This window comes from Trifolium pratense, linkage group LG5, assembly GCF_020283565.1.
Source record: "Trifolium pratense cultivar HEN17-A07 linkage group LG5, ARS_RC_1.1, whole genome shotgun sequence".
Classification (NCBI taxonomy): Eukaryota; Viridiplantae; Streptophyta; class Magnoliopsida; order Fabales; family Fabaceae; genus Trifolium; species Trifolium pratense.
The window spans coordinates 22,973,698-22,990,846 of NC_060063.1; the positions used below are offsets into that span (position 1 = coordinate 22,973,698).

A 17,149-nucleotide genomic window follows, 5' to 3' on the forward strand; every position below is an offset into this window, starting at 1 on the left:
AGTACCTTGTTTAACAGGGGATAAAAAATGTATCTAATTATGGCAGTTATATTTGGGATTTGGAATTTTTTGTTAAATGTGTATTCTCTTTTCTAACGCTGGCTTGGATCTGCTGTACTTTCGCGTTTTGACATTAAAAATACAGGAACTTAGTTAATATGATAGGTTTGTATTTAGGTTTTCATTTTCATGTTTATGTAGCTCCACTACTTCTTATCAACTTAACAACATAAATCATAAACAAGTTTAAGCTGTCTAGGTAAGCTCCCCGGCATGAAATTTCAACAACAAAATTCATGCAAAAATTCTCTAAGTTGAAAACAGGGAGGCAAGCTCCCCGGCATATTCGAACTATCTAAAGTTTGAAACGGGGAGAGAAGCTCCCCATCACCTAACAAACCATCAAAGTTCGAAACGGGGAGGTAAGCTCCCCGGCACTAGTTATCTAACCTAGAGTTTCAAAAGGGAGGAAAGCTCCCCGGCACTAAAATTCATACGGTGCCCGGCACATTCATCCTAACGTTCATAAATTCATAGCGTTCTTCATGCAAAAACCCAGAAAAACACATAAAAAGCTGGGTGGGAAAGCAAAAACGGATCTAAGTAACAAAATTTGGAAGAATTACCTTGAATATGAAGAAAATCTGAAGAACGATCTGACAAGTAAGTTGAAACTTCAGAGAGAATATCCAGAATTACAATTGAAGAGAGAGAGTGAAAAGTGAAAATGAAATTCACTCTCCTCTATTTATAGATCAAGCCAGGAAAATGAAGAGACGCTTTGATCCAATGGTCCTTACACTCCCTCGTAAAAATCAAAGCAGTAAATGCGCCCTTTCACATTCCCAACAAACAATCCTCCTCGTTACTAACCTCCTCGTCATAGTAACGAGCAATAAAACCCCCTCGTTCCTAACCTCCTCGTCATAGTAACGAGCGATAAAGCCTCCTCGTTGCTAGCCTCTTCGTCATAGCAACGAGCGACAAGACTTCCTCGTCGCTATCTCTTCACCAGAGCAACAAGCAACATAGCAACAAGTAACAATTCTTTCTTGAAAATCATCTCCTCGTCATCGTTGCGAGCAACAATACTTCTCGTTGTTATCTCTTCGCTATAGCAACGAGCAACTATTCCATCTTGTGCAATATCTCCTCACAGGAGATACGAGCAACACATACTTCCTCGTAACCATAACTACGAGCAAGATATTAAACATCCTCGAAAAATCGATTCGAGCAAAACATTGCAGATGCTTGCTACGAGCAAGGCTTTGACGAGCAACTTCCTCGTCCACTTTTGTTCAAGAGAGGTTGCAAGGAGATTTCCTTCTGCACTTGGGCACACATCTAAAGTCATCACTCCTATGCCTAGGAGCAACGACTTGGGGGGCTCCTGTTCTGGACTAGACTAATGCTAGTCCACCTAGACCCTCACAAAATCCACATGGCTTGCCCAACCACCTCCATGTCAGCATGGCACAACCTCTTCACCAAGATAGGGTAAAATTACTACTCTACCCACTATCTAAGGGTAATATCTTGGCAGTCCCTCTTAATGGGCCTTGGCTAGTCCAGCCCACTAAGAGGACCTTTGGCCCAGAGCTGGGGGCTATAAATACTCTCCCTCATGGGAGAGCAAGAAAAACACGATTCATTATTACAATTACTCTCTCTCTCTCTAACTTCTCTCTAGTATCTCTCTTGCTCTCTTTCCTTACTGACTTAAGCATCGGAGCACCTGCAGGTACAACCCCCCCTCCGTGGACCATCTGCTCGGATCTGCTGCCTATCACCTGCTCAACGGACTTCCAGCTGGCCTTCTACCTATTCTGATCAACAGTTAAGATCAGCCACACATTCAACTTTTAAAATATTTAAGTTTACTTTTTAATGCAAAGTTTATAACTTTTGAATTTTTTTTTGGTAGAGTAATTTTTGAATTCTTAACATATTAGAATTAGTCTATACTATTACTATATGCTTATAAGACACATATTAACAAAAGCCGTATAGTCTATACTATGCATGTTGGATAGCTGTGATCAATTTTTGGTTTTGATGTGTAACTTTTGCCAGTTCACCTAATTAATTAATTAATTAATTAATTATCTTGTACTTAGTTTCCTCTAATGGCACACACATGATTTGAGATTTGTGAATGGAGTTGACATAAAGTGATCCTAATTATGGCTCCAATTATATAATATGAACATGTACATTTTGTTTTCAAACTGTAGGAATTTTGGCTAAAGCTAGGTACATTATTGATTTGAGTAAAAATCGAATATATGTGATTTATCGATTAAAACTGTGGTTTATGACTTTATGTGAACATATATAATGTGATATCAAATGTGTTTATCTCTTTAACAATACACCCCCCTAAACACACCACAAGAAAACGTGTCTTAATAGAAACAATGACAATTGTTAATTAATGACTTTTAATTAATTTGATTTATTGATTGAATAGTAATAAAGCCCAATAACCTTATTTTCTTTTTCTTCACTCTACTCACAAACCCCCTAATGATATTTTAAACACATATAGATAAACCATAGAATATATAACAATAATTAGATTATTTGATGGGATTGTCTTGTAAATATAGATCAAATGATAAAAAAAATTATCAAGACATTTGAATCTTGAGGGTATAATTGAATTTGCACTGTTATAACCAAAAACTAAAATTTGATGAGTGCCCTAAAAAAATGGACTTTTTTTATATTTGTATTAGCATATATGATAATTGAGACACAACATAGCCTAGACCACTAGAGTTCTAAACAATAAATAATTTCATATAAATACCAAATTCCTTTGTTTCCACACTAACTGATTATATATAGAATGAAACCTAGCTAGATCTCATAATAATGTATAGCTTAATTTGAGTATTAATTTGCTGAAAGAAGTGACCCATTTCCGTTTTTTCCCAAACTCACTTTATGTCTTTATCATAAAGTTATTTGGGTTAGGTCCAAATTTTTATTTATCTTCACTCAATTTGATGAATTTGGACATAGCTTAATTTGACCATATATTATATCATTGGCTCCAGCTGCATTTTGGTATTCAAAAGTTATGCATTACCATTCAAACAAAAACCAAATAGTGTTAAATAATTTGTCGACATGATAGAATACTAAAAAAATTTCTAATCAAGAAACAATTAGTGGAAAGATATTCCAGCTAGTAGCCAATTAATCTTCAAGCTAGGTGTTAAATATTAACTATAAGTAGACTTGATCATACTTATACATTGTAGACAAGAAAATGACAAATTTTTATGAAATCATTGGGACCAATCTCTAGAGAGCTTAGACACACACTCCTATCAGTGTCACTTTTTTTACCAAACTAATTGTCCTACATTATACACATGGGAGGACTACAAATTCTTTACCGACTATATATTCAATTAATGGTGTATCAAAGAATCCTTAGGGCCGGTTTATGGATTTGGATCCTCTACTGTATTTTTTCTCATGTCGTTTTTTTATGTATTTATCACTCTCATCGTTTTTCTTTCACATTATCACCTTATTTTCTTTTATTTTTTGCGGTGAAGTAATCGGTAGCTACCAAAAGAAAAGGGTAGAAGAAGGGAAGGAACTCGGGATCTTCGGATTCTCTCTTCTCACACACATAAAATCACACAGCTGCAGTGTTGTGGCTGGAGATGATCCAATTCTCTATTTGATTTCCTTCTCAAAAACAGTTTTTTTTTTTTAAAAAAAATAAAATTAAAAACTAAAACATTTGATTGGCAATCCAATTTTAAAAACTGTTTTTAAAACATGTTTCATGTATCAAAAACTGAAAAAATAAAACAAGTTCAAAAAATTTTGCTTTTCTCTTTTTAAAACAGTTTTCTAAAATACATTTTAAAAATTATTTCAAACAAACCCTTAATCTCTTTATTTGTTTTGTTTTTTTTAAAAAAAAATTGATATCAATAATTGTTAGTATTATATTGATCAATACTAGCTAGTATTGTCATTATTAATCATTTTTAGTATTATGTTAAGGTTTTGGGATCGAATTACCATTTTTAGTAGTTGTTAGTATTATATTGATCAATACTATGTCATTATTAATCATTTTTAGTCATTAAGTCAAATTTATATTTTATTAGTGAGTTAAATAGTCTTAATTTCTAGACAAAAAAAAATAGTCTTAATTTTTTTTTTTTTGGTACATGTCTTAAACAAGATGTGATGGAGCAATATTGTGGTTCACTTTCCCGGTGTTTATAAAATAAACAAGATGTGTATTAAAAGGCTTAAATGCACTTTTGATCCCCCTATTTTCAAAAAAATGAAATTTTGGTCCCCCTATTTTAAAAACCAACTTTTTAGTCCCCCAATTTTAATTTTTTTTGAGTTTTGATCCCCCATTCCATTTTAAGGCTAATTTTGTTGATGTGACATTGTCACTAATGCATATCAGCGTCTACGTGGACAAATTTAATATCCATGTCATTATTTGTTTTTAATTCAATAAAACTTATTTTATAAAATAATTTAATTAAACCTAAGAAAGTTCATTAAAATAAAAAATCCAAAAATTCACAACCTCTAATTTATTAAACCTAAGAAAAAACAAACAATCACAACATGGACATGATCCTCTTTGATTCATATCAAACAATTGCATATTGAAAGCAAATTTTGTATTTCAAGAACCTTCAACTTTAATCATCATCCAACTTTATATAAAACCAATATAGAATTAAACTTCAAACTTAAAACAATTTTTGGGTTTTCATTCAAACTCATCCAAAGTCATAGATAGTTTAAAGAGTATGAGTAATTTCTATTGAAACACAAAATCATCTCTAATTTCTTTTCGTTTTTAAAAATCCAAAAATTGTTGAGTTTGAACGGAAACCATAGGATTAGTGAAATCCATAAGAAAGGATACTCTCCGACGGTGAATAAAATTCTAGTAGTTGAAGGTTTGATAATTAGGGTTTCAAATTTCATATTTTATAAGATTTAACAATTATTATTTCAGTTGAATATATAATTCTAACAATTAAAATATTTTATAAATAAAGTTTTATTGAATTTAAAAATATATAATAATGACATGGATATTAAATTTGTCCACATGAATGTTGCCACATCATTAGTTACAAGGCCACATCAACAAAATTAACACCAAAATAGGATGGGGGATCAAAACTAAAAAAAATGAAAATAGGGGGACTAAAAAGTTGGTTTTTAAAATAGGGGGACCAAAACTTCATTTTTTTAAAAATAGGGGGACCAAAAGTGCATTTAAGACTATTTTTTTTAGATCCAATTTACCGAGTCGTCTGGTTTGGAGCATGATGCATCGTCACATTTCCCATATACTCGATTTTTCTTTTTGACTAAATCCAAATACTCGATTTGAAACTTGCATTTCGAGATTGAGTCCAAATCATGATTTCCTACAATTGATTCCAACTGCAGATCCCTATATTTAGTACAAATTCTAATAAAAGACATGGACTGGTATGGAGACCATACCATATAAATTATATTATACTTTGACCATCCATGTCATCGTGAGCTCCACCTCCGCAGGCCTAGCTCAACGTTATTTTGAGCTCCCCTTCCGCAGGCCTAGCTCAACTTCATTATGAGCTCCACTTCAACAGGCCTAGCTCAATTTCACCTTGAGCTCCACTTCTGTAGAGCTTCACATGAGCTCCACTTCCGAAGGTCTAGCTCAACTTCATTATGAGCTCCACTTCCACAGGTCTGGCTCAACTTCATTATGAGCTCCACTTCAGTAGGGTCTAGCTCAACTTCATCACGAGCTCCACTTTCGAAGGTCTAGCTCAGCTTCATTATGAGCTCCACTTCAACAGGTCTAGCTCAACTTCATCATGAGCTCCACTTCCACAGGCCTAGCTCAACTTCATCATGAGCTCCAGCCCAACTCAACCCCATCGATCACGAGCTCCACCTTCAACATGTTTAGCTCACCTCAGGTTATGGTGAACCCAACCTCCATCATGACAAGCTCAACATGATCATTTAGGTCTACCTAAGTTTAAAGTAATGTTTCTCGTACCAAGGAACATAGTGACGTGAGCTACGCAGCTCCACCTGATCTGCATGAACGAGTCACGTGAGCTACACGTGCTTTAACTCCATGTGTCCTGTACGGACGAGCTGTTTATGGATCTCAGTGTTATAGCTTATTGGGCCTAGCCACCTCAACCCAAAACAAGGCCCATTAGGTCAAGGAATATTGCACTATAAAAGGAGACACTTAGAAGGGAAAAGGAGAGATCTATTCTAGGTTAAAAACAATATATTGTAATAGTCATTCTCTTGAGTGCTCTAGAATTCTCTAGGGCAGCTCACCTCTTGTATTAATCTTATGTTTACATACGTCAACAAGACAAAATAAAGAAATATATTAAGGTTAAAAAGACAAAAAAAACCTAAATAATAGTATAAATGTACGAAATAAGAGAATTTGAACGTAGAGAATCTTATTATGTTAAGAACCACTTGATTTTATTTTATTATATTTTTTTTTTGGTAGTTAAATATAGGCTTAATTAGTAAAATGGTCCCTTAAAGATATTTTTGGTTTCAGATTGGTCCCTTAAAGAAAAAAAAGGCCCGAATAGGTCCCTTAAAGAAAAAAATGTCCGAATAGGTCCCTTAAAGACATCTCCGTTAATCAGTTTGGTCCCTAAAAAAAGGTCCGAATAGGACCAAACTGATTAACAGATATGTCTTTAAGGGACCTATTCGGACCTTTTTTTCTTTAAGGGACCTATTCAGACATTTTTTTCTTTAAGGGACCAATGTGAAACCAAAAATATCTTTAAGGGACTATTTTACTAATTAAGTCTTAAATATATAATAAGTATATAATTAAGCATGATAATTTGATTTAGAGAACTTATTGGATGAGTAATGACCCTAAAAAGTTTCTTGAGATGCATCATGCGTGCAAATAAGAATAAAACACTTTGAAAAGAAAGGTGTTAATTCATAAGAACCATAATTAATCCTACAAAAGAATTATCGAATGTTAGAGCATCCACAATGGAGCACTTCATTTTTGAGTACTTAAATGGTCCCACATAGACACATCATCAATTTATTATTTTTTTAATAATAGTACCTAATAGGTACTCAACCCCTTCAATGGAGCATTTCTTAAAAAGTTCTAAAATGAGTCATCAATAACTCCACATCATTAAAATTTGAAATTTAATTTAAAATAATATTGCCAAACTAAATTTTTTTGAATATATTAAATAAAGTGGGTCCCATAAAAAGAAGAGGGAGAGAGTTCTTATATTAGAAGTGGTATCTATTAGGTACTAAAATATTTTGTGCTCCAATAGTAGTACCTATTAAGTACCATGAGTACCTAATAGATACTACACCATTGGAGATGGTCTTAGTATGCCTAATTAGAGGGAAGCAATAGACAACTCTAGATAGAAAATTATCATCCCTTTTGTTGTTATATATGGACTTGACTCATGACAAGAAATATCGAATGTTGGTATATATGTTGACCGAACTAAAATGTACTACTAGTATAAGGTATATGTTGTCATAGCTCAATTATGTCTACTTGCTTTTAATTCAGAAAATTACTTTTGTCATCCTACCGGTTATTCACGTGTCCTACGCGTTTTCCATTTTACCCTTTCGTTATTTAAGTAGTGGGCGTTATAAAAATCTTTGCAGTGTGTTTTTTCCTCAAAATTTCTCATTTTTATAACGTCTGCTATTTAAGTTGAGGATTCTAGAATCCACTACTTATGTAACTAACGTTATAAAAATCCTGGTAGAGTTTTTTTTTAAAAAAAATTTCTCATTTTTATAACATCCTCTACTTAAGTAACTGACGTTATAAAAATGTGATTTTTTAGAAAGAAAAAAAAACACCCTCATACGTATCTGGTATATTCCACTACTTAGGTAGCGGACAGAGGTATATTGATAATTTTGTAGGGCGCGCTCCAGAATCAATAAAGTGATAAAAGTAAACCTCTTTAATTTATTTTCATTCATAGGAAAAATGCAATTAAATTTTTGGATTCATTTTCAGCACACATGCACTTTGTGCCACATTTTTGGATTCATTTTCACGAAGGCTTAAAGTTCACACAGGCCTAGTTTTAGAAATAGGCCCATTTAATCACACATCAATTGTATTTGCTTTCTATTTAAGTAACGAATTCATTAACGAATGACAATTTTTTTTTTTGTCCTAACCCGAACATTTGCACCAGCCATGCCCCCTATGAAAATATTCTAGAAAAATAGTTCGCTACCTAAAGTACAAACTCAGTTTGCACTTTAACCCGTTAACCTTATAAAAATATAATGCTTGTCTCCGTCACCTCCATGAAAATATTTTGATTGAAATATTGTATGAGTGAATGATTGAAAAATGAAAAAAGTTGTTTCAATTTATAAAATTTTAGGGTGCATGTGATTGATCGATGATATGTCATACAACGTTTGATTCAAAATATTTTTATGAGGATGAAGAAAGGGTTCACACATATTAATTTTCAAACAATATTTCATTCAAAATATTTTCAGGAGGTGAAGGAATGGTGATGACATACGTGCTTCATATCCCAATTCTGATGTGTTCCTTTGTGATTCCAATTGTTAGTCTTGGTGTATTTTTTGGATATGAATTAGGTGCATCAATTGAATATACCAACAGTGAATCCTCATGTGAAGCCCACTATATGTTTGTTAAAATGCCCCTCAAAACTAAATTTTCTTGTGAAACTCTTACCAGCTTGTTTTTTGAGATGCAAATTAATTGCATTGTTTTTACCAGTTGATATTCCCATCTCAGATGCATATTAAGTATGTGGGAAATGTAGAAGGCTATTCAGACACATGGGTTGGAATCAATTGGGAGTATGGAGGAGGAAAACATGATGGATCCATCAATAATGTTCGCTATTTTAGGCGAAACTGACACATTAAGTTCTGTTTCGAAAAAAATAGCGTATAATTTGTAAGCTAATTTATAGCAGATAAGATAGCTGATTAAATGTATAATGTTTGGTAAAATTAGCGGTTTAACTAGTTTATAACTATGAAATGACATAAAAAAAGATATGTTTAATTGATACTTAATTTTTTTAAGGAAAATGTTAGGGGTAAAATTGGAAGAAAAATTATAAGCTATAACCTAGTAAAAAAAGCTCGCGAGAAAAAAAGGTTACCAATTTTTCAATATAAGCTATAACCTAGTAAAATTGTTGATGCTACTACCCTTGAAGTTCAATGGTTGCTTTATTTGCTCAAAGATCTTAAAGTTACTTACACACATCCCAATTTTTTATTGCGACAATCAAAGTGCACTACATATTGTAGCTAACCCAATTTTCACGAGCGTACCAAACATTTAGGGATCGATCGTCACATTATATGAGACAAAGTTCAAGAAGGTTCTAAGGTTTCTACCCATGTCTTCTCAAAATCAACTAGCTGACTTCTTCACCAAGTCACTTATGCCTAAACCATTTTATGCATTAAAACACCATTACATCATGTGTAGTAATCAATTTTCTTCCAAACAACAATTAATTAATTAATACACATAAAAATATAAAAGCACATCATACTCATACATTCAATAAAAATAATACAAGATACAATTATTGGTTTGGTTGTGCCATCCATCTCTAATGTCTGTAATTGTGATCTACAACTTGCTTCTTAGCATCATTGCCCACCGTCTAATTACATGGTAGAATCGAATAGCCCAATAAATGAAGACGACAAATCCAATTGATAAGATAGTGATGTCAACAATATTGGTGTTGGAACCTGGGGATATATACCTCATAGAAACTAGATAATTCATGGAAAACAAAACCACAGGACCGGACACCAGACCGCCTAGTACCCCACTTGGGGTCAGAATAAATATAGCTATAACTGATACAAGGAAGGAAAGAATATTTAAAACTGAAAAAACGAAGAAATAAAAATTTGACATGACCGATTTCCCAGCATTTCCCAGATTAGAAATAGTAGAATTGGAGGAAGTGATGTTCACATTATTGTCACTAGCATTAGCCTGATAAACCCCTCCTGGGGGACTTAGTGCTGATTGATAGACGGAAGTTGCAACAAGAGTCGCAACAATCAACCAAGTATTGCGTTGCTCCTCTGATATATTCATTCTTAGGGAACATGTAAAAATAACCAATTTGTCAATAATTGTGATATTTGATATTAGTTTATGTGCAAGTGTGGGAGCAGCGCGGACTCGTAAGCCAGGTTTTGCTCCAGCAGTCAGCAATTTACCCTTAATATCTTCATTGAATGCCATGTCTAATGCTGTTTTGTCCTCCAAATTCTTTGCATTCAAATTTATTCTAGTCTCTAACAACAATCCAAGTGTGTGTGCTACCTAGTAATTAATGAACAAGAAATCGTTAGAAATCATTCCTATTGTCAACTAAAATCTTGGTAGATAAGATTCAAGATCTTGTAGTTTGAACTTTAATGGGTTTATACCATAAAAGTTCATGAATTCAAAAAATGATGGAAGAGGTATACGTGGAATTTTCAAAAAATGAGTTAATTTTGATGTATCTCATTGACGTATCAAATGATTTCCGATTAATGTCATGTTCTATAGACATGATCTATGTTATAATATATTTCAATCTAATGTTCAAATTCGTAAGACGATTATCCGGTAAAGAATTATCAAAGTTGTCACACCTTATGTCATTTGATCTTGACTCTAGTAGCTAAATTGAACATGTACTTGAAGTTGAGGGTACATGGTTCGATTCCCACAAAAGACAAAAACTCTACTAGAGAGGAGAGTAAAAAAGATCGTGACGTGGTCGTACTCAGATCGCCCACAATATACTTTATCATTATCATTAGGAGTGTTGATGTAGGTTGAAAAGTTTTATGCACATCTATGGTGCGCAATTCATCCCATTTACATTATATGGTCCCCTACCAAACATTTACTTATGCTACCACAAACCTCAGTACTTTATGCAAAGGATTAATTTGGAGCTACAGAAGAAAATAATAGACTTAATTTAGTGAGATGAATTTTACTCTATTTTTTTCCTTCTAATTTCATATAAAATTAGCATGAAAAAAAGAGCGAAATAAAATCAAGAGAAACACAAACTAGTATATATCTTGATCAAAGGTTACCTGTGGCTCGAAATTCCTTTGCGCTAAAATGTGCAAAACGGTGTTGTCAGCCTCATCCTTCCGATTTAGTATTTTATAATCGAACTTCCTGGCGCCTTTTTTGATAATTTTTCTAAGAATGCAAACAAGGAGATCAAGAGCCTGGTAGTTGTTATTTTTGACAGCAATATGCAATGCAGTCTCACCCTTCACCGTCAAGTCTTCGATAGATTCCGGACATTCAAGGAGAAATTTAGCTAAAAGATCAACATAATCTCCATTGTGACTTGCAAAATGAAGAGGAGTCAAACCTCCCTTCCCTTTCACTCTAACAAGGTCCTTGTTCATGTCAACAAAATACAACACCATTCTGTTTTGGTTTTCTTGCATAGCTAAGTGGATTGGGCTAAATCCTTTCGGATTTAGCTTCGAAGCAAATGAAGGTTTCAAATTCATAATTTCATTGGCAAACTGGATTTGCCCCCTTGATGCAGCGATATGCAAAGGAGTTTCGACAAACTGTTTTGAATCTATAATATCCAAAATGGATGGGTTATCTTCAATTGCTTCATAAAGGAGGTTTATATTATCCTCATCACCTCCAAGTTTCAGTTTGTCACTTAAAATTGATAGGTGGACGTTCATGTTTGAAGCTCTCACTTTCGGTATGAAAATTTTGTTTGCTTCTATTGCTAATAAATATGGCTGGCTCTTCTTAATTCCCAAATTATTTTATACTCTCATATATTTTCTATTTTAACCCACCTATCACATATATATATATATATATATATATATATATATATATATATATATATATATATATATAGGGGTTTTCTAACTTAGACCCTAGTTAGGTCTAAGTTAGCAAGGTGCACCTTTTCAATTGGACCAAAATACCCATTCTTTTTAATTAATTAACCAAACTACCCATGAATAGACGCGGATCCAGTGTCGCGCGCGTACTGAAGGACCATGGTTAAAGACCGTTGATTTCCATCAGACAGCCAAGATCTGATCTCATCAAGACTGTCTGATCAATCCGACAGCCCAGATCATCCTGATCCATCAGATTCCAGCGCGTGCGCCACACTGGATTACACCCTGGAGAGAGAAAAATTTGCTTTTTAAAAGTAGGACACGTGTCGCTGTCTGATTGGCTGGGCGTGATTTATGATACTCAATTTCTTCATCATAGCACGTGATGTCTTTGTACTGAATTCTGAAATTTATTGGCCTTGGATCTTAATCTCAATCAGTTCAGTACAGGGTACCCTGTCATTGTACTGTGAGTGTCAAGTTACAAGTTTTGCATATGCGTATATGGTAAATTTCACAATTTTTACCATGTACTATTTTTAGTAGTAGATACTAGTGGTATGGAGTAAAAGAAAAGAAGAAAAAAAATAGTAGATGGTACATAAAGTTACACTAAACACGGCACTGGTTAAAAAATACTAGATGGTACATAAAGTTTGTCATAGTAATATTGGTGATTGAAATATAGGTGATATTATTTATTTATATATCTAATATATCGAGATTTTTAGTAAAAATGTGGTATTAATTTTTTTAACCCAATTTATTGATCTTTTAAGACATTCTTCATGTATCAACAAGACACTTATAGGTGTGTCTGACACTAAACATTTATAAACGTCGATGTTATATATAGGACATCTCAAAAATAGAAATTTACAAAAATATGACTTATTTAATAACAATTTAAAGAAAATAAAAAAAACAAATATAAGTGTTATAAAACTCAACTAATATTAATTTTCTTTTGTTTTATCAAACTACCATCAATCAATGTAAAATTTCGCAGTCCCTCATAAAATAATGATGGCATGAAATGAAACATCAAATTTTGACGGATAAAATTTATTTTTAATTTAAATACTAACCACTCATCTATAAGCTCCGCTAAATTTAACTTATCACTTATCTATTATTTTTTACCAAACAAAACCTTATAACCGAGAGGTTTTCATTCTGGTTAAAAATTGATGTATGTTATTTATGAAATAGTAAATTATAGTACTTGGTGAATTGGTACAAGGTAACTCCACTCTACTTTCTCTGTTATAAAGCATTGCCGAAAGCGCCAAAAACAAAAAAACATGCTTATTCGACACAATACAATGGACCCATGTGGCATGTTACCCCCACTTTGTACAACACTGATTATATTTGACATCACCCCCCCCCCCTTCTTTACTTTTACAACCCCACTCACTTTTACATCTTTCTTCCTCTGTCAGCCCCAAAAAACTTCACTGGAAAAACTGACCTCAAAACAATGGAGTTGCTGTCTCTGTATTTTTGTATAAAATTATTGTACTTTTGTTAAAAAAAAATTATTGTACTCCTACATTAATTAAAATTATTGTACTCCTAAAATATTGAAAGTAATTTTTTATTAAGTAGTCTAATTGTTAGAGATTTCATCCTTCAGATGAATAAGTAAAGTGTTGAGTTTTCGAACCACAACTTCAGCATATATAATACGATGTCTTTATCAACTGAGTTAACCTCACAGAAGCATATTAAAAATAAGTAATTTGTTTAGAAATAAATTATTTATCTCTTTTAAAAAATTAACAACATTGTTTATTGATTAATTAAATAGAATTGCATGTAATTAATATAGTGTGACGTAAATAATACTCCCTCCGGTCCTTTTAATTCTTTATCATATATATTAGATTAGCCTTCACACAACATCATAAGAACTAGTATCCAGACCCGTGTTAAACACGAGTAAAAATACGTTTTAGATTTATTGACTTGTAAAAAATATATTTTAGTATATTCTACTTTAAACTAAACAAATTAAAATTTTAATCGCTATTGAAAAATAATTAATAACAACTACATAAACTATTACAATCTTATATAATTTAATCATTAAAATAACACGCTGTAATAAAAACTAATTGTAAAATTTATATATAGTGTTATAGACTTTCTTAGGGAAGATTACTATACAAATAAAAGGGATCAAACATGATGCGAGGGTTTAAATCAAGATTGACATTATAGGCATTCAACCATCAAAACAATGTAATTTAACTTTATTTAACATCTGGTTAATTGTAATTTTCTTAGCCTTGAAAACTCTATTATTCCGTTCATTTCACATAACTCAAATAAGCTCGCAATTCTCCATAAGAATGAATAAACTGAACAAAATGATTATTCCAAAAACAACATCATTAGTACTATTATTTCAACTAAAAAAACATCATTAGTACCAGTATCTTTTATCTTTTACAAGTAAAATGAATGTTGAGTTGCTCACAATCAAGTATTTTAATGATGTGACACTCTACAAGAAAAGTTTACAATCTCTATCCTAAAAGGACATATTAATACTATCCAAAAAGAATATCACATAGTCTAAAATTCACTACTTTAATAGTTAACACTAATTGTTTCAGCCTCCTCTCCTTCGTTTTCATCATCAAGAAACAACATATAAGGAGCGTGTATGGTATTTTTTATTAAAAAAAATCAATCACTCGATATACTTTTTCAATGTCAAATACGTATCTGACATGATACTTTAACAATTTTAAAATATTGGTCCTTCCTAAGTAAGGGCATTGAATAATTGATCTTAATGGTTCACATGCACTACCACATGGGGCAATGGTGGTCTGATAAAGCTTGACACTTATTTTTTATGTCTTCAAGCTAAGACAAGAACTACCTCTCCTTTTCGGTGGAAGATAGGGCCAGTTAAATTAAGGCACACGAGTGTCTTAGTTTCATCACTATCAATTTACTCAATACATGTGCCTCTTATCTTCACCCATAGTATTAGAATCAGAGAGATTTAATGGTTTGAAAAAGAAAGAAAGAAAGGGTTTGTTTGTGTAAATTATTTAAAATCAGAAACATTTAATGGTTGAAATAAAGGACCACATAAAAAAAGTTGTACATGTGTTGGTAAGTGACTTTAAAGTTTATCACATGATGATGGTACCTTTCATTTATTTCAAAATTTTGTGTAACGGGTGACAAGAATTATTCATTAGCTCCCATGTGGTTTATTCAATCCTTCTTTTTGCATATAATTAAAAGGGTGTTACAATTGGGGATTCTAGATCGTTGAATATTCAATGTGTCGATTTAGTGAGATTTCCTTCTCTCAGCCCAATAGTGGTATAGGAGTCTCGCTGAGGGAACAATATGTGAGTGGCGATGGATCATGAATACGGAGATACTTACATTTGAGGGGAGATTTGGAAATCTATCAAGTGTGAGTTATGTGTTACATTGGTTGGAAGAATTGAGGTTGAAGACTTTATAAGTAAGAGGACTCTCATAAATCTAATGTTTTAAGATTTAGGGTGAAAGTGTGGTGTTAAAACTCACTTGTAAGGTTGCTCAATGTGCTAATTCAATCCAGTAAAGCTCCCCACTATGGTCTAACATTTTCAAAGTGAGGTTACTAATTTCTATACTTTTGGTGAATGAGATTGAATTCATCTCTCGGACATGGTTTATTGGAAGATTAGGTCGTAAATATTGCTTTGCGAATTTTTCCGCTTTATATTGTATTCAAAGTATTCGAGGATGTGTTGCCTTTAGGATCAGTACTCTTTGTACTCTTTTTATTAATACCTTGGTTGAGATGTTTAAACTAAATTTTAAAAAGAGGACTAAATTCATGAGCTGGTAAAAGTAAGAGGTCACAATTACAACTAAGCAAAATAAATATAAACAAAATGGATAGTTTTTTTTTTAGTTTGTAAATAAAGTGACAAGCACAACTAAAATTTATACACAACTATGAGTTATCATATTCGCTTATAAAAAAAAAAGTTATCATATTCGAACTCTAATAAAAGTGTCCATCATAATAATATGAGTTTTTACCGGTTAAATAGAACTTATAGAATAATTAAATGAAATTTATATTAGTTGAACTTATCCAACACGATACAAATGTAAATGAAATCCATGAAAGGACACAAGTGATATTATGGCCATTAGTCAATGTGGTTTTTGCTTAATGAAAACACCTAACACAAAAATGCATGTGCATGATTTACATAAGAAACAAATTGGTGAAAGGGAAAAGTGATTAATAAAAAATGAACAATTTTATTCTCTTTATTCATTTCATTTGCATGCGTTTGCTTCTAATTTCAGAAAAGTTTGTTCTGACAAAGATATATTCTACTAGTAGAGTAATATATTTATTTATTTATTTACCCATGAAATGGACCAATTGATAGTTTCTTCCATATTCTACCTAGGAATTCTATGGGTATATATTAGTATCCTTTTTAAGCTATGATCAACAAGTTCTGTGTGATAAAGCTGTAAGGAAAAGGACAAGGGACTTTGGCACGTTGTAATGGAACTTATATATGAAAAGCAATTATATTCCAATTTGTCGCAGGCCACATAAATATTTGTTTGAGACGAAAGGAACCTCATTAAGCAATATATTTTATTTATTTAATTAAAGTTTCAACAAATTCTCTTTCAATGAATTTGTCAATAATTGAAAAAATAAAATAAATTGATTTTTTTATATAATAAAAATGAATTGACATTTAAATGAACCGTGGGTAAAAAAATTATGAGACACAAGCGGCGTAGGTAAAAAAAAAAAAAAAACCAAAAGCTTGAAAACTCAATATATATTTTTTGAGATGGTTTTATTCATTTCGGATTGATGCAACTAAGAAGAGTCCATGATATTAATAATATTAATTAACTTATTTGTTGTTTACATGTTTAAAAAAAAAAAAAAAAAAAAATTTTGAGAAAATGTGATTGATGTGTCACATTTTATGTTATAGATGGTGTATAATTAAATGGTGATGTCGTGAATTCAATGTCATGTGGTGTTCAACTAATCCTATGCATGTTGTGTTAGGTAATCCATCTTATGCATGACTAATTACCAAATTCCTTTACCAAAACCAAAATCCATTTTTGCTAGCCATGT

General features: G+C 32.2%; 1 protein-coding gene across 1 annotated transcript; it reads right to left on the reverse strand.

Annotated features, from left to right (window-relative positions):
- Nucleotides 1–9,614: 9,614 nt before the first annotated feature.
- LOC123885117 (ankyrin repeat-containing protein BDA1-like) lies at nt 9,615–11,931 on the reverse strand. Its single transcript, XM_045934370.1, has 2 exons — nt 11,200–11,931; nt 9,615–10,426 (listed from the first exon to the last, which is right to left on the reverse strand). Exons 1-2 carry the CDS (start codon nt 11,821–11,823, stop codon nt 9,713–9,715), a joined length of 1,338 nt encoding a protein of 445 aa, XP_045790326.1. The 5' UTR covers nt 11,824–11,931; the 3' UTR covers nt 9,615–9,712.
- Nucleotides 11,932–17,149: the final 5,218 nt, after the last annotated feature.